The 21,452-nt window shown below is 42.1% G+C and overlaps 1 protein-coding gene across 5 annotated transcripts in view; it reads right to left on the reverse strand.

Moving 5' to 3' along the window:
• Positions 1-21,452, reverse strand: part of RGS20 (regulator of G protein signaling 20) — a 423,936-nt gene that overhangs the window by 17,924 nt on the left and 384,560 nt on the right. For all 5 annotated transcript variants that reach the window (XM_069220174.1, XM_069220175.1, XM_069220177.1 and 2 more), the window contains one exon: positions 19,620-19,854. In XM_069220174.1, coding sequence (XP_069076275.1) covers positions 19,620-19,854 — 235 coding nt within the window. The remainder of the gene's footprint in view (positions 1-19,619; positions 19,855-21,452) is intronic.

Below are 21,452 nucleotides of genomic sequence, written 5' to 3' on the forward strand. Positions count from 1 at the left end.
TTGCAGTTTAGACACAGTGCAGGTATATCCGGTTTCTTGCCGCTCCAATGAGGGAGTACAACAAAGGTCAAAATAGTTTTGATTTACTAATACCTTTTGCACCATTTGATGAACAGCACAGATTGTGCTGGAGAGCTTGTTTAGCCTATTATTAGTTTTCTCAATTTCATACAGGTACATGAGGGGGCAAATGTCAAGGGGGAGACGAATGGGGAACAGTTAAAGGGAGATCAATACATTTTTGATTTACTAATAACTTCGGCAGCGTTTGATGAATCACAACACAATTTACGGACATGAATAAGGTTTAGATTGTATTTGGTTAGGTCAAATTTTACAGCTTGATGAGGGGTGGGATGTAAATGGGAAGGGCAATAAAAGTGTAAATCATTAATAACATTGGTGCTGTTTGATAAATATGCAGGACATTTGGCATAGCAAATTTAAGACTATCTAGCCTAGTGCAAGGCCAGACATGCCAAGCAGCCAGCTGCACAGTACACAGCGAGTATATGGAAGGTGAAAACAGTACATTATAAAAACACCTATGAAATTCACTAAAAACATAAAGGTTAGTTACATTTCAGCAAACACAAAAGCAAAAACGTCCTGAAATTAATCAGTTAGTCGTTGCAGTGCACATTGCATGCCATAACTCATCCCCGCCATGCTCAGTGCACTTCTTAGCTGGTGGCATGTAATAATATGACCTACGTTTATGCACCCTTATGTACTCTGTGATCAGTAATCATCAAGCCTGGATGCCTTGCTGTATGACAGGCAAGTACTACAAATTGTGATGTGAAAGGATTAGCCAATCACAGGCAATTGTGTGGTTATTCAGAGTGAAATGCAGACACTGCCTTGTTGATTTTTTTTTACCATGATACACTGACGGCTGGTCTGGGTAGAAATAGGTACATGCAGGGAGTATGCAAATGTTTGGTCTCTCTTGTTGTCAACGTTGCTTTTGTCTTGGTGGCACAAAGGGAGTGGATTTCTGTTAGGCCTGACAGCCTTAGAGTAGTCTTCCCCAAAACCTTTTGCTTTACTGCTCTGTTTTCTGCTGATCTCACTTTTGTTGGGCGTAGGACTAAAGTGTGTGTGCTTTCTTCTTTAAACATGGTAAAATTGGCCTTCACCCAATAAGCAAATAAGCACATTTAAGTTAGTTGTAAGTCCCTAGTAAAATTGTACTACATGTTCCCAGGGCCTGCAAATTAAATGCTACTAGTGGGCCACCAGCACTGATTGTGCCACCCACTTAGGTAGCCCTTTAAACATATCTCAGGCCTGCAATTGCAGCCTGTATATGCAGTTTTAAACTGCTATTTTGACCTGGAAAAATAAACAAGAGTCACCGCTCGGGCAGGTGCTAAATAGTTAATGGGGCAGGGTGCAGTGTATTTTAAAGGTTGGACCTGCACTTTTAACTTCTACATGTCCTGGTAGTGAAAAATTCTTAAATTAGTTTTTTTTACTACTGCAAGGACTGACTCTCCCATAGGATAACATTGGGTTAACTTATTACATTCAATAAGTGATAAGCGGGAATATAGAGTTTGGTATCTAAAGAATTGTAATTTAAAGCCCTTTTTAATGGTAAAGCCAGATTTTAATTCACAATTCTGAAAATGACACTTAGAAAGTTAGTATTTTCTTGTCCCAACTATTTGGTGTCTGCAGCCTGTATGCTGGGTCACATGACTAGGTGTAGCTGGCAGTTGGTCTTGGTGTATTGCTTCAAAACAGTGAGACAAAGGGCACTAGGTGTTGGCAGATGGGTCATCTCTGACTTGATGAGGGAGGAGGAGCTGTCACGTACCACACTAGCACATCACAAAGGCTCTGCCTGGGCACACTCACAAAGGGTTTCACATTAGTCTTTTGTGACCCTAGACAAGCTGTGGCAAGGACCGGGAGGCAGGGAATTTCGAACACCTCTGGGGTTGGAAACCCCCAGAACCTTCTGTACTTCAGAGCTGACACCACATATAAATAATGTACACCCGGACCCAACTCTTCAGTACACCCCTGGACCTGTGGAAGACTCAGAGGGACTGCTTTGCTGCTCTTCAAGGAGTGTTGCTATTCGGCTGCCCTGCTGTCTGAGTGAAAGGACTGGACATGCATCTTGATCCCAGGACCACCAGAGTGACTCTAAGGGCTAGTTGGCTGGCCTCCTGATCAGAGTCTCAGGGACAGAAATGGCTCCAACCATCTTGAACCCAGAACCTGGATTCTACATGCTGTGAGTTTTGCGGTGTCACCTCAGTTGTGGACCTTTGGAAGTGGGTCTGAAGGTGCTCTGCCAAACCCACCAGTGTTCTTTTGGGCAGAACTGACACACCATGAGGCATCGCCTCGCAGCCCCGCATCAAAACCGCTGCTGCGCAACGCATCCCTGATGCAGGACCACGCATCGCAGCTTATCTGTGCGGCCTATCTCCAACACAGGACTTCAGATTGCAAGCCCAATCGAACTGCCAATGTGCATCACATCTCCGCTGCAGGGCCTTGCATCACCACCCTCAGCCCCTCGGAACCGCTGCACAATGCATCCTCAAGCAGGATTTTGCATTGCTCTGCAACCAGGATTTAAGGTACTTTGTTTAGCGGGCCTAACTTGGTTCCTGCATCTGGCCAGCACTACATTGAGATTGGCCTGAACTTGCGATTTTGTCATGGTCTAGCGTGACCATATAACCACAGTAGGCACATTGAGCTTCAAAAACTTGTTTTCACTAAAATCTTTAAAGCAGCATATCTCCACTTCTACTGATTGGATCGTTGCCATTTTGGTCTCATAATTTATTCATTTTTAAACTATTATTTCTAAGTTGGTGTGGGATTTTTCTTGTGTTGTGTTTTCACTTTATTACTGTTTGAAGTGCTGCATAAATACTTTATACATTGCCTCTTGATTAAGCCTGACTTCTGTTGTGCCAAGCTACCAGATGGTTAATATGGGATTTTGCTCATGTTTCACCGAGACAGGGATTTTGGTTGCTGCTTGAGTAGGGTTTACACCTTCAACCAGTAACCCAATTTCCAACAATTTTGAATAAGCATATTTATGGCACAGGTGGTAAAGTTTTGGAAGAGAGGGTGGATTTATTAGTGCTCCATTCAGAGTTGGGATTTTGTCCAAGCTGGCCCCTGAGTTGCTCGTATCAGGGTCCTGGTTAACGTCTGAGAGGTGGAGGATTGTGGAAATCCATAATATAGGAATATGAGGAATAGCCTATGGCAATCTGTGTTTCCTACTTGTTGTGACTCTGTTTTACACCCAGAGATTTCAGTACTAGAGATGTCCTGATGAAACAACACATTGCCCTAAAACTGAGTGTAGATTCTTATTATCTAATTACAAAAGCCGATAACAGATATTCAAAACAAATCAATAATACCCAGAGTTAAATAGGAGAGTTCCAAAAGCTGTCAGCCGGAATGCAGTATCACTATAAAATGTAGAAGGCTGTTTTCCCAAATCCACTTCAGAAAGTAAGGCAGAATCATGCAATCAAGAAGAGATTGAAGCTCAGTGCCATTATTTGAGATGACAGTAGACAGTCGTACACAGTCATACAGGACAGAATTACTGTGGGTTGTAAAAAGCTAAAGCAAATACCATTCTAATTTAACATTGTCTTGTACAGATTTAACTACTGAATTAGCAATAAGCGACAGTACAGTACTCTGTGGGTATCCACGTTCTGAACTTCAAGTCCAATCAGATTTAATTTATAAACAAAAATAAATTATTTACTACTTGGGAGTTCGAACCTAGATGAACTTTCGCCTAGAAACTAGCCTGGGGGCACCCCCCACTATATTTACAGATATTGTTAAGCTTAGTCAGCTTGACTGGGGCTCTATATGCAGAGTATTTGCTTAATTTCCCTCCTGCCCAAACTAGATATCATAAGTATTTGCAAAATGACAGTCTTTCACACAGAGCACATTGTTGGATTTCAAACTGCTGCAAAATTCATAAAATCACAATCAAGGTTTTATACCAGTGTGTTTTAAAGCAAAGCACAGAATACTTTTAAAATGGAATTATGCTTTTCCAAAAGAATACCTTGAAGGTTTCTCTAAAAAACACCCACATATTTCTCTCTACAGAGATAAACAACCCTTGGTAAAACCAGTAGGTCTGCATTTAATGTGCTAATTCATGTAAATACATATTTATAAATGCTGTTTGGTTGTGTTGCATTCACATATGTTGTTTAGCATATTAAAGTCAGACCAATTGGCGTGGCCAGCGCTTGACAAAAAGGATTGCTCTCAGTATAGAAGGCATGTAGAAAATAAATAACTGACATGACAAACACTGCAATGATTGAGTTTACTTGTCAGATGAAAAATAGAGCCCAATGCATTTCAATGGAAACACCTCCCTGAAGATAGAATGATACACCAGGCAGCCAATAGCATGAGGCGAGCGATTATTCCGTTTCTGGCTGGAGCCAAAGCCCACTCTACGTATTTTTCAAAGACTTGCTAACAACTGGTCTTACAGGCAGCTGTGCTTTTTTAAGATAAATACTTTTTTCAGGGATCAGAAACCATAAGTCAAAGCCTAAGCAGGCCATCGGCTGCAGCTTCAAACAATGTTTTTGCTCTTCAGCTTCCTTACATTGAAGGACTTGATTTAAATGTTAAAAACCTGACACAGATTATGACAATCATCCAGTTAATGAAAGTTCATTCATATGTCAACACACCACAGTTTCCTATGATGGTTATTGTTATTTACAAAGAGTAATTTACAAAAGAGTTTTGGCCTAAATGAATACCAAGAAAACAATAGTGCGATATACCATATAATAGTGCAAAGGGATGACCATTTTCCATAACAAGTACTAATCCAGTGACAAATCAAGTCACTATGATGTTGATTTTACCACTGAGATATACAAGTCAACATCGAACAGCATCTAAGCATATTTAGAGACGGCTGGTTGGGTTAAACGATCAAGTTTTAAGCCCTGCTGGGATTTGGAGTTCAACTTTAAAGTTCACTTTGATTCCTGTTACCATAAACACTGGTTTCTGTTAACTCCTGGAGGAGGTCGCTGATGCACTGTTTAAAATGTCTTTTACTGTACAGAGTAGGCTGTTTTTATCACATCCACATGTGACAGATCTTGTTATTTAAAGGGTGGATCGAAATTCCAATATAGATAAGTATTTTATAACATTTGTGTGTGTAAATATGTGTGTATATATGTAATCTTGACGGAATCCCCCTATGTCTGATTATTAACTTACTTAGAGCTTCTGGATTTGCCACATGTAAAACCATCATTCCATTTAATGAGCGAGCTATGCTTCTCTTACTCTAGAAGTCCAACAGTCACTTGATGTGAATAAATCACCTACATAAGCAATCTTTTCACGTCACCTCAACTCGGCCACCATCACCTCCAGCAATGTTTTCATGTTTCCTCAAAACAGGACAAAATTCACTATTGTTAGATGCAGGCATAATTTTCATTACGCTGGCATCATTTGCATAATTTCGCATTACTCGTCATGCAAAATTTCTGAAATTTTGCTATGACGCCATGTTGCGTAATTATGCATTGTTTGCAGTGAAAATTTACTGTGAATCCTTGGAAACACAATGAACAGCAGATGGTGAGCGGCTGTTCACGTTGCTTTTGTTTTATGCATTATTGCTTTTTAGCATGGAATACATGCTCGCTTCCACAGTGGATACAAGTATGCATTTCGAACTAAGATACGGTACCAAATGGCAATTTTGCATTTTGCCTAATTAAGCATAATTTTGCTTACTTATTCAGAAATTTCACATAATTATGCTAATTTCACACTCTACTACTTTAAATCTAATAGAGGAAGCATTGACACTGAATCTGGTTACACATTCTTGCTACAACTGTTTCCTTTACAGTGAGTAAATGAAATGCTCACATGGAATTTTGAATTGCTGGGTGGCTGCTACCTGCAAGAAGTATGCTGATCTCTGCATTGTGTGTCATATACATAGTTATATGTAGTTTCCCCTCACTTACAAAGGTATTCACGCCCAAGAAGATTACATGTTTCCATATGATGTATACTAAATTTAAGTGATAATCATTATTACAAAAAAAAAGTGTTAGGTTCCCCAGAAACCTTTCTTCTGAAGACCCCTGCGCCATAAGTAAGATATCAATATACATAAGCCATAAATTGGCTTGTTGGCAAATGTTTAGTTCTTCACTCTGCACCACTAGCTGCCCTACTATGTAGAGGTTGTCTTATTACAATGGAAAAAGTGTTCACATTGCTATGTCTTTGCAAAGAAAATGAATGTCAAGTGTAAAAAGTAATTAGTATCCTATTTTTTTCTAATATGGTGTGGGATCCTTTTTGTATGTTTTGTTTACATTACACAAATACTTTACACATTGCATCTAAGTTAAGCTTGACTGCTCTGTACCAAGCTACCTGAGAGTTAAGCAAAGGTTAATTTAGGGTTGGCTTGACATGGACTGTGGTTGCTGCTAGACCAGGGCTCACACCCCAGTCAACCAACAACCCAATTTCTCAAAGGTCCCAAATCACAAACATTATTCTGGGTGTAAGGCTTTTAATGGCCATGTTTAGGACTTTAGTAGTTTCCAGGAGTTGGAAAGACACTGAAGAGATAAGAGTATTGTTTAGAGTAACAGAGTAGGTACGTTCTGAAATGTAGGATAACAGTACCATAGCCCCTCACATATCCTCCTATCTTCACAGTGATTTTTGGCTTTGGTGAAGAAAGCTGTTGCGGGCGGTGATTGAATCATTTTAGAAGCATTTCTTCCTTAGATTAAGTAGCTGACAGATTTGTTCAGGCAGTTCTTGGTATCTGGGGAATACCTCAAAACTAACCAGATGTTAGTTAGCCCATGTTTTAAGTTAGGGCTCAGAACTTGTAGATGGCCATGGTCAACAGTGAGTTTGGGATGTTAGTTTTGTGGGTTAGTGGAGTTGGAAAGCTGTAAGTGCCATGTCTTTCTAGGTTGCTGTAGTGCACCAGTAGAAATCTGGTTGGTAGGGGGTGTATAGGGGTTAATGGTAATGTAGTGGTGTAAGTGATGAGCGGTGATGATAAGTAAGGGAATATGGAGGATTGCAAAGGAGGTGTGGTGTTTTGTGGTGGATCGAGATGATGGGTGTATTCTTATATTTTTTTTTTTTATATATAACACAAATAGGGAAATATAATGTCCTCTGCTAGCTATTACTCACTACACAGCAACCTGAAGACTAATGCCATGGTTAATCAGAACAGACAGGTTTTGAGGGCTTTCCTAAAAGCTAGGTTATGTTATGTGCATTTGTAAAGTGTACTATCACCTGTGAAGATATCCTAGCACTGAGCAAGTGTGTGTCTAGCCGTGCCTGTGGTACGTTGGTTAATTGAAAAGACAGGTCTTCAGCTTCATGCACAATTCAAGAAGTGAGGATGATGCTCTAATGTGGAGTGGTCGGCCATTCCATGCTTTAGGAGTGTTGTAAGAAGATCCGTCCTCCTGATATGGTTCTGTATATGAATGGGATGCATACTAGTAAGAGTCCTGGGGTGTGGGCAGTTAGCAGTGGTCCATAACTAGTACAGCAGGTAATTCCTCAATGTGGCTTCAAAATAAGCAAGAAAACAGCCACCAGCTCATTTTCATCTCAGTTAAAAAACCATAGGTGGAAGAACTCTGTGAATAATAGAGACATTAAGTTTAAACTAGCCTATAAATAATTGAAAGGTTGTTACCATAAGTAGCCTGGTAAAAGACAGACACTGATTTAAGTTTCACCGCTTTCTCAATAGTGAGCCAGTGAATAAGCTTGAGTTGTTCAGATAATGGGCCCAATGAGGAAGTCTGGGACCTAATCTGGCCACCATGTTCTGAATGATCTGTAACGTACAAAGTTGATATTCAGGTAAGACCAAATAAAGTGCTTTACATAGTTGAGGCACAAGCAGGTATTGCATAGATCACTGTGAAGCAACCAGTGAATAATTTCACAATCTGAGCAGGTTTGAAAAGTTGATTATCAAAGATAACTCTCATATTTTGCACAGAGGATACCAATGAGGGGGCAAGCAGTGGTTCATGTGTGATATAATGGGACACACTTGTTGGATTGCCCCTTTCTGCAGTTTCACCCCCAAACATTTTGCCTTCACCCCTCGTGTTTTCTGAACCCGTTTTTGTTGGCTTGTAGGTCTCTGTGCACATTACAACTGCTAACCAGCGTGAAAGTGCTTGTGCTCTCACCTTTAAAAATGGTGAAATTAGCTTACATGTCAATTGGCACATGTAATGAATTTGAACGTCCCTAGTAAAGTGGTACTACAGGTACCCATGGCTGGTAAATAAAAGTGGGCCTGTATCACTGATTGGGCCACCCACTTAAGCAGATTTTTAGAAAATATCCTGCCCCAAGCCTGCCATTGCAGCATTTGAGTGCATTTTAAAATGCCCTTCTGACTTGGCAAAATAAGCTTTTGCCAGGCCTAAACCTTCATTTTGAATACATACAAGTCACCATTAGGGTAGGCCCTAAACAACCCACAGGACTTGGTGAGTTGCATTTAAAACATTGAATATGTAAGTTTAAGGTCTATGTGGCCTGGAAGCAAAAAATTCTCAAATTCGTTTTTCACTATTTTTTCACTGTTTCAAGGCCTACCTGTCCCATTGGATAACATTGTATTGCCTTATTACATTTAATAGGTGATAACTTTTGACTGGGAGCAGGTAGAAAAGTCATGTTTGGTATTTGAGGAGTTGTAACTTAAAACCCAATGGTAAGTCAGATTTTTAGTCAACATTCTGAAAATGGCACTTTTAGAAAGTTGGCATTTTCCTAAGCATTGGATGTCTGCAGCTTGTTCCTGGGCCGCATGACTAGGTGCAGCTGGCCTTTGTGTATTTCTTCTAGACAGCATCGCAGTAGAGGGTCCGTTGTTGGCAGTATGGGCATAATGGCTTAATGCTGTGGAAGAGCTGACACCTGCCACACTTGTACTTCAAAGGCACTGGCCCAGCTCACACACAAAGGACTTCACTCTGGCCTCTTTTGCCCCTAGACAGACTGGGCCCAGGACAGAGAGGCAGGAAAATCCAGACACTTCTGTGAGGGAAACTCCAGAAGCTTCTCCCACTTCAAAGTGCGCACCAGGATTAAAAAGGGAACCGTCAAGCCCACACTTCAATAAACTCCTGGGCCTGCGATACTATGGAAGACATACTCCCTGCTGCTTGAGGCCTGCCCAGCTTGCTGAGAAGGAAGACTGCACCCTTCCTCCCAGGCTGAAGTGACTCCAAGGGTCATCTTCTGAGCTCCAGGGACATAGAATCTCCAGAGGCCTCTGTGCAACTACCCAGCTGACCTGATGCTACTGAGCCTTCCTGAACCTGTAACTGGACCTGCTTGAGCCCTGCTGGCCTCTCCTGGAGTGAGTGCCTGATCCCCAAGAGGTCTGGCATCGATTAAGCTCCTCCTCACAGAAAAGGAGAAATACTGAAGATGTGGGCTGTTCATGACTGCAAATGGGCCTGTTCTCACAAAGATCCTGCCGCCCACACTGTCTGCCAACACAAAGCTCCAGTGAACCCAACCCTTCACTCTACAGCGACCACCAGCGATGACCGGCAATGCAAGATTTGCACTTCATGCTACAGCATCAACAGCCAGCAATGACCGCCAGCTTGAATCTCCAGCTACTACGGTCTGCGACACCTGTTTTGGCTTTTTGGTATAAATGTATTTATTCAACTTTACTCTGTTGTTCTAAATTTGTGTGGGATTTTGCTGATGTTGGTTTTTCACTTTATTACTGTTTGAGCACTACTTTAACCCCAGTAACGGTTACGTCCTCAGCCTCGGCGCTCATGTGCTGAGGACGTAACCGTTATGTCCTGCACCTGGCCCTAGCGCTCCCCCGTGGGCCTTCCACCCCATCCCCTAGACAGGGGATGGAAGGGGAATCGCTTCGCCTTCTACCCCGACCCCCCCAGTGACGTCTAACGATGTCAGCACGTGATTGCATGCTGACCTCATCAGAGCTCGCCCATATCGCACTGAAAGCTGAGCTTCCACCGCTTTCATTTGTCTTCTGATTGGAGGGTGAGGGAGATCAGAGAGGCCTATTTTAATTAGACCGATCTGCCCCCAAGGGGGTCAGAAACCACTCGGCACCAGGGATTTTTTTTTTTTTTTTACAGGTGGGGAGCGACCCCTAAGGCAAAGGTTGCTTCCCTGGAGAGCAATTTTATTTTAGGCCATTTCTGCCCACCCTGGGGGCAGATCTGCCTATTTTTATTAGGGCAATCTGCCCCCAAGAGGGGCAGAAACTACAAGACACCAGGGATTATTTTTTTTGTGCCAATTTCACGCCAGGAGAGCTACCCCTTAGGCAAGGATCGCTCCCCTGGGGGGCAATTTTTTTTTTTTTTTTTTTTTAAAAGAGGGTGGGGGTATCGCCATACCCCCACCCCAAATAAATGGGGACAAAGTTGTTCTGCTCACTAGTGGGCAATTAGAGCAATTACCCCCGATCCACTCTCGGGGAGGCAGAAAGCCTACTAGATGCCAGGGAATAAAAAAAAAAAAGTTGGGTGGTGGCTACCAACCAATATGGGCATATGGTTATGCCCACACCCCAACTGAAGTGGGAAACAGTCTTTCAGCTCTCGCACGCACAGTAAAAGATAGTTGGGTGGTAGGAAATTTGTGCCGGTGCGGTGATCCCACACAGAAATGTGGGGAAAATGTGTTTTTTTTTTTTTTTAGCTAAATTTACGGTTTGCTGAGGATTGTGGGTAAGAAAACACTGGGGGGTCCACGCAAGTCACACCTCCCTGGACTTCCTCAGGTTTCTCGTTTTCAGAAATGTCTGAGTATGGTAGGTTTCGCGCGATGGGCGCTGAGCCTAGGACCAAAAACGCAGGTGCCACCCTTTGCAAAAACAGGTAGTTTTGTAATTGAGTATTTTGATGTGTCCACGTAGTGTTTTGGGGCATGTCCTGTTGCGAGCACTAGGCCTACCCACACAAGTGAGGTACCATTTTTATTGGGAGATGTGGGGAATGCTGGGTAGAAGGAAGTTTGTGGCTCCCCTCAGATTCCAAAACTTTGCAGCACCGAAATGTGAGGAAACTGTGTTTTGTTTGCCACATTTTGAGGTTTGCAAAGGATTTTGTGTAACAGGTCAGAGTTCCACAAGTTACCCCATCCTGGGTTTACCTCAGTGTCTAGTTTTAAAAAATGCACAGGTTTAGTAGGTTTTCATAGGTGTCGGCTGAGCTAGATACCAAAATCCACAACTAGGCAATTTCCCAAAAAACATGTCAGTTTCAATGTAAAAATTTGATGTGTCCATGTTGCGTTTTGGGGCGTTTCCTGTCAGGGCACTAGGCCTACCAACACAACTGAGGTACCATTTGTATCGGGGGACATGGAGGAATGCTGGGTGGAAGAAAATTTGTGGCTCTTCTCAGATTCCAGAACTTTCTATCACCGAAATGTGAGGAAAAAGTGTGTTTTTTTGCCAAATTATGAGATTTGCAAAGTATACTGGGTCACAGAGCCTGGTGAGAGCCCCACAAGTCACCCCATTCTGAACGCCCCTTGATGTCTAGTTTTAAAAAATGTATAGGTTTGCTAGGGTTCCCTAGGTGCCGGCTGAGCTAGAAGGCAAAATCCACAGCAAGGCACTTTGCAAAAAACAGGTCAGTTTTCTCTGGGAAAATGTAATGTGTCCACGCTGTGTTTTGGGGCATTTCCTGTTGCGGGCACTAGGCCTAACCACACAAGTGAGGTACCATTTTTATCGGGAGACTTGAACAAATGCTGGGTGGAAGGAAGTTTGTGGCTCCTCTCAGATTCCAGAAATTGCCATCACCGAAATTGAGGAAAAAGTGTATTATTTTGCCAAATTTTGAGGTTTGCAAAGGATTCTTTGTAACAGAACCTGGTGAGAGCCCCACAAGTCACCCCATTCTGGATTCCCTAAGGTGTTTAGTTTTAAAAAATGCACAGGTTTGGTAGGTTTCCCTAGGTGCGGGCTGAGCTAGAGACCAAAATCCACAGCTAGGCACTTTCCAAAAAACATGTCATATTTCAAAGTAAAAGTGTGATGTGTCCATGCTGCGTTTCCTGTCGCGGGCACTAGGCCTACCCACACAAGTGAGGTACCATTTTTATTTGGAGAGTTGGGGGAACACAGAATAGAAGAACAAGTGTTATTGCCCTTTGTCTTTCTCTAAATTTTTTCCTTCCAAATGTAAGACAGTTTGTAAAAAAGAAGTCTATTTGAGAAATGCCCTGTAATTCACATGCTAGTATGGGGACCCCGGAACTCAGAGATGTGCAAATAACCACTGCTTCTCAACACCTTATCTTGTGCCCATTTTGGAAATACAAAGGTTTTCTTGATACCTATTTTTCACTCTTTATATTTCACCAAATGAATTGCGGCATACCCGGTATACAATGAAAACCCATTGCAAGGTGCAGCTAATTTTTTAGCTGTGGGTACCTAGGGTTCTTGATGAACTTACAAGCCCTATGTATCCCTGCACCCGGAAGAGTCTAGCAGACGTAACGGTATACTGCGTTCAAAAATCTGCCATAGCTGGAAAAAGTTATAGAAGGAAACATGGACAGAAATGGCTCTTTTTTCACCACAATTTCAATACTTGTTTTATTTTAGCTGTTACTTTCTGTAGAAAAACCATAGAGGATCTACACAAATGACCCCTTGCTGAATTCAGAATTTTGTCTACTTTTCAGAAATGTTTAGCTGTCTGGGATCCAGTATTGGTTTCACACCTATTTCTGTCAATAACTGGAAGGAGGCTGAAAGCACAAAAAATAGTAACAATGGGGTATGTCCCAGTAAAATGCCAAAAGTGTTTTGAAAAATTAGTTTTTCTGTATCAAGTCTGCCTGTTCCTGAAAGCTGGGAAGATGGTGATTTTAGCACCACAAATCCTTCGTTGATGCTGTTTTCAGGGAAAAAACACATGTTTTCTTCTGCAGCACTTTTTTCCCCATTTTTTTAAAAACTACATTTTAGCTATATTTTGGGTAATTTCCAGGTCTCCTCCAGGGGAACCCACACACTCGCTGGGTACCTCTGAAATCTTTAGGATGTTGGAAAAAAGGACGCAAATTTGGCATGTGTAGCTTATGTGGACAAAAAGTTATGAGGGCCTAGGTGTGAGTACCCCAAATAGCCAAAAAACAGACTTGCCACCAGAGGGGGAAAAGGCCTGGCAGCAAAGGGGTAAATACTTTAAACACTGCCTCTGTGTTAAGCCTGACTGCTTTGGTGGCAAGCTACCAGAGTGTCAAGCACAGAGTAATTTAATGACTTTTTGTGGTTCACCCTGACGAGTATTGTGGCTGTTGCTTGTGTAGGGTTTCACCCCACTTGCAACCAACAACCCAATTTCTCACAGAACACATCTAGTGTGACTTATCCATCTGTGGCCATTTTATGTAGAGAATTGTATCCAATGTGTATTATTGCTGCTCAACTTTGTGCCATGGCTGCAAGGCTTTACGTTTTGCTAAATAGCATTTTTTGCACAAGCGTTGCCATTGACGTCCATGGCAGATTATTCTATGAAAATATGGCACTGCACGACTTTCCGTTGGCCTTACAACATAGTGCTATTTTTCACACAGCTCTGTAGTATTTGAAGTAAATTAAAATATACCACATTGGTGTAGCAGACATGACCAGCATGGATACAAGCATGGAGTGTCAGTTATTGCCAGTGGGTGAGTAGGTACTGCTTCAGAAGACACCTTTATTATTATCAGTATACGAAAATGTTGGTAAACCTTGTGTTCTCCATATAATGGATGTTTAGACTATCACAAAATGGCTTCTCATTGGGGAATATGTGTAATAATTATCCATACAGTGACTGACTACTTGCTGGGGCACAGACGTACAACTCCTTTGTTTGGCAAAGCATCACTTAGACAAAGAAGCATTAGCAAATGGAGTAAGTGTCTGACACTGAACCAGGAATTGGGGATTTGCAGAGGAAGAGTTGTACCAATTCTAGTCCTTTCCTTAACCTGTTGGTTTGTTTTGTCTGTTGGTGGGGTAGAAGTACTGGTGGAAAGGAGTTCTGAAAGTAATTAGGCTTCTCCTCCAGCACATTATCCCACATCCCTACTTCCCACCAACAGAAAAAATGCCTTGAGCTGGTGGGCATAGCTAGGGAGGAGTGTGGGGCAGTCATAGCTGCCCCTCCCATAGCTCCACCCACCAGCTTGATCCTATGATAGACCTGGGAGGGGCTAGGCTCTTCAGGTCAATTAACTGTTGTGAAGCTTTTGGGAAATGGCCCTCTCTCAAGGGTCACCCCCAACATTTTGCCTTACTCCTCCTCTTTTTCTCACCTCATTTTTGCTGGAATTAGGACTCCGTGCACTTTTACACTGTTACAGTGCTTGTGCTGTCTTCTTAAAACATGGTAATATTGGCTCATATCCAACTGGCATATTTACTTTACTAATAAGTCCCTAGTAAAGTGCACTACATGTGCCCAGGGCCTATAAATTAAATGCTACTTGTGGGCCTGAAGCACAGATTGTGCCACCCACATAAGTAGCCCCTTAACCATGTCTTGGGTCTCCCATTGCAGGGCCTCTGTGTGCAATTTACTGCCACTTTAACTTGGCATTTAAAAACTACTTGCCAAGTCTTAAACTCTTCTTTTTCTACACGTCACCCCTAAGGTATGCCCTATGTAACTCTTAGGCAGGGTGCAGTGTATCTAAAAGGTAGGACATGCACTTCTAAGTTTTACCTGTACTGGTAGTGTAAAACTCCCAAAGTCGTTTTTCACCAATGTGAGTCATACTCTTGTTATAGTCCAGCATTGGGAATTCCTTAATATAATTTTAAGATGTCATTCCTGATCAGAAAGGAATAGCTACCTCATGTTTCATATCTTTGGAATGGTAATGATAAATCTTCCTTACTGATAAAGTTGGATTTCACATTACTATTTTAGAAATTACACTTTTAGAAGATAGGCATTTTTCTGCTTTTATTGCTCTGTGCCTGACTCCAATCCACATCTGGTCTGTGCTGGGTGACAGCTGCCCTTATACATTCACTCCAGACAGCCATAAACACAGGACACTCAACTGCAACTGCATTTATCTGCATACTGGGCAGGAAGGGTGGAGGAGCTCACACTTACACTTCAAAGGACAGTGTGCTCTGACCCCACACAAAGGACTGATAATCCCCCACACATAGCCTGCCCGGCAGGATTGGGCTGAAAGGGAACTGGTGCACCTCAACTTACATCACTCTTTGAAGTCTCTCCTACTTTAAAGGCACATTTGGGTATAAATACAGGGTATCTGACCCCATCAAATGAGAGACTTCTGAACCGACAACTGGACTCTGTCAGAAGGACTGCTGTGCTGCTCAAAGGACTCAACTGCACTGCTTTTCTGCTTGTTGTCCTGGTGCCTGCTGCATCCTGACTCTGCTGGAAGGACTTTGCCTTCCCACCACAAGTGATCTCCAAGGACTTGTTAGCTTGCCTCCGGTCCCCACATCTCAGGGATATCAAAGACTTCAGCCATCTATTCCTGAACTCCACAAGCTGAGTGTCTGCCCTGCCTTGGAAGTGGGCCTAAGGTGTTCTACCTTCTGTAGTTTTCATGAGAACTGCAGCAAAGCAAGGCAAAGCCCTGCAAAAACCCGCCACGCAGCTGCCAGCCGTCGGTACCAATGCACAGCTACATCAAGCCCTCACCGCACAGCTCCCCAGGATCGACACAGAGCCCTGCAAAGCCTTGCCACCTAGCTCCCCAGGATCAAAACAAAGCGACGCCAAGCCCCACAAAGCCTCGCTGCACAGCTTCTCGGAGTCGACACCAGACGATGCGAAGTCTTGCAAAGCAATGCCATGCAGATCGCTCACCAGGATTTAAGGTACTGTGTTCAGCAGGGCCAAGTGGGTCGCTGTAGCCGTCCCACGCTCAGTCACGGTCAGCCTGAAATTGTGACTTTGACTTGGTCCAGCACGACCAGATAACCACAGTTGGTGCTTTGCGCTTCTATGCGCTATTTTCACCTGAATCTTTAAAATTCCATATCTCAGGCGCTCCGCTTTTGATTTTTTTTGCTTTGGTCTTGTTTTATGTATAAAATCATAGTTTATTTTTCTAACCAGTTGTGGAGTCTTTGTGGTATTTTCACTGTTACTGAATGAGTTATTGCACAAATACTTTACGCATTGCCTTCTAAATTAAGAGTGCCTGCTCTGTGCCAAGCTACCGGAGGGTGAGCACAGGATGATTTAGGTTGTGTTGGGACTTACTCTGACTGGGATTGTGGTCCCTACTTAGACAGGGTGTATACCTCTGCCAAATAGAGAGCTAATTTCTAACAATACTTTAGTGATGTCACACGCATATTAATAAGACGGTCTGTAAGTGAGCACGGGCCACCTCATTAGGAACTTAACAGTGCTCAGAAAGGATTGGGCACTGGTAAACTGCCTTCCAGCCTCCCTCCCCCACAAAATAACAGTGTTTACCCGCCCCCATGGGGGCGAAACAAACAATAGATGGCAGCTTAGTTAAACCCCTTGGCAACCATGATGTATATATCCCTTAAAAGTGCATCATGGAGACACCTTTTCATGGTGTGATACGCCAATAGGGCAGGCAAAGGGTCAACACGTTTAATGTTCCACCAGCATTTGAACTCCTGACTGGCTACTTGGTGTCTCCTTATAAATGTGTGGCCTTATCTGACTCCCTGGTAGCATTTAATCCACTGATTACCTCCCCTCTTCATCCATGAATTGATAAGGCCTTCATTCAACTGAGGATGCAGTTATTTTCTTGTTGTTTTGGACAAATTGTTTTGTAATTTGTACTTTGGTATTTTTCACCCACTTCTTTCACCTCTTGTAAATTATGTTTCCTCAGAAAGTTGAAAGTGTGCTGCTTGTTTCACGTTTTCATTTGTGAAGATCTCTGTCACCCTAGAAGCTCTACTCCGTTATGTAAACTGTAAATAAAGAAATAAATATATTGCACTATACAGCCTGTACTGTTACCTATTATTGATTACAATAGTAATTTACAAACGAGAATTAGAATTCTACTAATTAGGAATGAAAATGTACATATTGAATTACAGAATCATGATAGATCAATATTATGCTAGTGAATTGCATAAAGGACTGTAGAAAATTTCTCAGTATGGCACAATTAATTCCTTTACAAGTTTAGGGCAGGGAGATTGAATGTAGGTATTCAAGTAGGGAGTGGACGTGCTCTTGCCAATTGAACACCAGCAGACCTTTACATTTGTGGTTATTCATCCTAAATTTGCAGGTAGGTTCTGGTTCTTACCCTGGAAACAAATGATAATTTACTAGTGTGAAAGCTATGGAATGTGACTATCCAGGGTACAAAAAGGAAAAAACTTAATGTGCAAATGCACTGTTGTTCATTACTTTTGCTTGCAGAATTTCCCACCCAGTGAAAATTCTGCATACATAAATTGTGGCACTAATAACCTCATCAATTTTCCGGAGAACTCCTGTGAATCCCTTTAAAATTAAAAATCTACTCCAAATGTAGAAGTAACCTTAACAAGAGCAGATTTCTTTCATGTCCCCAGTCTTTAGACAGGCTTTACTTAAATAATATGCAAGATGAAGTAACGTTTATGAGGTGTGTCTATGTCTGGTAGATACTGTGGAAACACTGTAACATCTTCTGTTGGGGACCTTGCATACTTAACTTGGAGGGTACACTTAGGGGCATATTTATACTCTGTTTGCACCAGATTTGCGTCACTTCTTTTTATGCAAATCCGGCGCAAACTTAACTCCATATTTATATTTTGACCCTAGACCCATCTAGTGTCAAAATATTGTAGTTAACGACATTTTTTGTCTGCGGAAAACCACCTTGCATCAATGAGATGCAAGGTAGGCATTCCCGGGGCAAAATGACTCTAAGGCCTTTGCGCCTTATTTATCCTCCCGTGCAAAAATCACGCACGGGAGGAGGAGGGCCTTATATAATGGTGCTAAGCCTGTTTAGCTACATTATTTAACACCTGGGTCAGGGCAGGTGTTAGGTGACTTGTGGGACATTTTCCATGGTCAGAGGCCATGGAAACAGCCCACAGGTACCCTTCCCTCTACCCAGGGACACCCCCACCCACACCTGGAGGACACCTAAGGATGGGGGGACCCATCCCAGATAAGTCAGGTAGGTTTTTCTATTTTGTTTTAAAAGTGCCATAGGGGGCCTAACTTGGGCCCCCTACATGGCACTGTGCCCAGTGGCCATGCCCAGGGGACATAAGTCCCCTAGGCATGGCCATTGGGCAGGGGGGCATGACTCCTGTCTTTACTAAGACAGGAGTCATGTCTATGGGGGTTGTGTGTCAAAACATGACGCTAGTCAGGTTAGCATCATTTTTTTGACTCTAACCTGACTAGCTCCATCTTTGATGCACAACCTTCTGTTTCCTCAACGCCTCCCCCACCTGGTTAGCGTAATTTATTTTGATGCTAATCGGGCCTTAACGCTGGCTAGCATCATTCCTTAAATATGACGCTTGGCTGGCTTCCAGGAATGGCGCTAGCCGGCTGTAAACTTTTTGACGCAAACCTGTGCTAAAACAGGTTTGCGTCAAAAAGTATAGATCAGGGCCTCGGGCATATTTATACCCTGTTTGCTCCAGATTTGTGCCATTTCTTTTTTACGCAAGTCCGGTGCAAACTTAACTCCATATTTATATTTTGACGCTAGACCCGTCTAGCGTCAAAATATTGTAGTTAACCTCATTTTTTGTGTGCTGAAAACTACTTTGCGTCTATGAGATGCAAGATAGGCGTTCCGGGGCAAAAAATTACTCTTAAGGCCTTTGCGCCTTATTTATCCTCCTGTGCAAAAATCACGCATGGGAGGAGGAGGGCCTTAAATAATGGTGCTAAGCCTGTTTAGCGTCATTATTTAATGCCTGGGTCAGGGCAGGCGTTTGGGGATCTGTGGGCCATTTTCCATGGTCGGAGGCCATGTTCACAGGTGCCCTTCCCTGCACCCAGGGACACCCCAACCCACCCACACCCAGAGGACAACTAAGGATGGAGGGGACCCATCCCAGGTAAGTCCAGGTAAGTTTTTCTATTATTTTTTTAAAGTGCCATAGGGGGGCTTAACTTTGCCCCCCCCCCCCCACCCCCCCAACGTGGCATTGTGCCCAATGGCCATGCCCAGGGGACACTAGAAGCATACAGGGCTCCAATACACTTTCAAATAAGTTGAGAAATTTGAGCTGTGTTGAGGTGTTGAGGTGCCACTATATATGCCTTTAGTTGTGCACACCAGTCTTATACTTTGAGCTGTGTTGAAGTGCCACTATATATGCCTTAAGTAGTGCACACCAGTCCTATACCCATCATATGAAGTAAGTGCAAACGTTGCAGTGAACACCTCCTTGTACTGCGGCTTCATTCCTGAGGTCAATCACCATACAATTGTCAAACAGTGTAGCACAATCATCACGATCCTTGATTCAGAAAACGGACACAAACCTCTTTAGGTGACAGCATAGAGATATAATCTTCATATATTAATCTAGCTTTCTCTTCAATGACATTTTTGTTGGTCTCCTTCTTTAAATCCTCACAGGCCATCCAGAAAAGCATGTTCTCCTCACTGAATTCTGTCCGTAGAAATTCCCGAAAAGCATTTCTTCCTGTTGGCGTGGTCATCAACATATCGAATGACTGCCCCCAGTTGTTAACATCTTCAAGCGTAGGAGGCGGGCTTAAAATGAGAAACAAATATTTTGAAAAATTAATTTCTCTTACAAAAATTTCAGTTTCCACCAAAGAACTGTTTGTGGATTTACAAAAATAGTAGCGAAAGTTAATTCTAGTAATGGAATGTGTTTTCCTACATTTTCTATACCAATTTTAATTTGGAAGATAGAAATACCGACAAATCATGTGACTTTTTGGTAAATAATTAACAGTTAAAACAATTCAGTTCTTACCAGTGTGTTTTTGAGCAAGGTGGTTATTAATCAAAGTCCACTTTTGAGGAGTCAGTTCAAACCAAATAAGTAAAGTCTTAAATTAGAAAAAGGAAAGTGGTGATTTTTATGTTACAAGTTGCAAAAAAAGAACATTTGTTTGTGTGGAGGTGTGGGGGTATGTGGGACCTCGCAAATCATCCTGTTAGCTGATGTAGCAGAAATTTTAGTACTGTCCCTCATGTCAGTGATCATATATGTGCGACATTTTATGCATTATGTTAATCAAAGTTAAATCAAATAGTTGTATTGTAAAGTGATGCACAGAGAAGCCATGTTAGTATGCACACACTCTACGCTAACTGATGGAACCCATGTGGTATAGGTATTCAGTTACTTGTTTGAAGAATTCATTTGTCATCATGTTATATTTTAGAGTGTAAACTAATAGTCTACATTAAAACAATATTAGATTTCTGGTGAGAAATGTTTTAAATTCATATGCAAAAGTTGAGAAATGCAGTTCTGCTCCACATTAACAGAAATGCATTAACAGTTTTTTCCATTTAAAAGTTACTGTAACACGAAAGCTAATGGAAGTTTATTAACGTTGAATTTATAACTTGTGTGTTATATGTGTCTTATTTGAATGTATTCATGTCAAGTTTTATTTAACTTGCATTAGCTTAAGTGAGGCCTTTAGGCCCTGGGTTATTGACTGTTCAGAAAATTTCTAGTCTTCTTGCTAATGTGAACCTTTCTTCCAAACATTTGGGACTGCGGACTGACAATATATAGAATTGTTGCAGTCTTGCATGGAAAAGTATTGATGAACACTGTTCTCACAAACCTGATAATCTGCACCCGTTTCAGTTTGAGTTGTATGGTTGATTCCTATTGGATGTTATACCCTCACTATCATGTGGAACGATGGATTGAAAAATCATCTTGCCATATGAACTTTACCATATCGTTCCCCAGCTGGGCTTTTGTTAGAATCTGAATCCCTAAGAAGCAGAATGCTTTTTGCCATTCTGCACTGCATGCTGAACTCCTTGGACTCTTAGAGGTATAATCCTCTTTGCCCTGGCCTGTTTGAAATCAGTTGCTGAGACTTAGAGATTTTTTCCTTAACTCTTTTTCCTTTCCTTTTGCCTGTTTTAGTTTGTGACCTGTTGCCCAAGATAAAAAAATTCTAAATTATTTTTGACCTTTTTGTCTTTTGCCCTCATTTGGTCCGCCCGGCACATGTTAATTCCTTATTGGCTAATCTGTAGGAGTTTCCTGTACCCAAACTATCTGTATTCAGATGATTTAAATTGCCTTAAGGCTTATTAAAACTGAACAACGCTTGTTTTCTGTACATCAGGTAATTCTGATGATGTTTTGT

This window comes from Pleurodeles waltl, chromosome 2_2 (genome assembly GCF_031143425.1).
Source record: "Pleurodeles waltl isolate 20211129_DDA chromosome 2_2, aPleWal1.hap1.20221129, whole genome shotgun sequence".
Lineage (NCBI taxonomy): Eukaryota > Metazoa > Chordata > Amphibia > Caudata > Salamandridae > Pleurodeles > Pleurodeles waltl.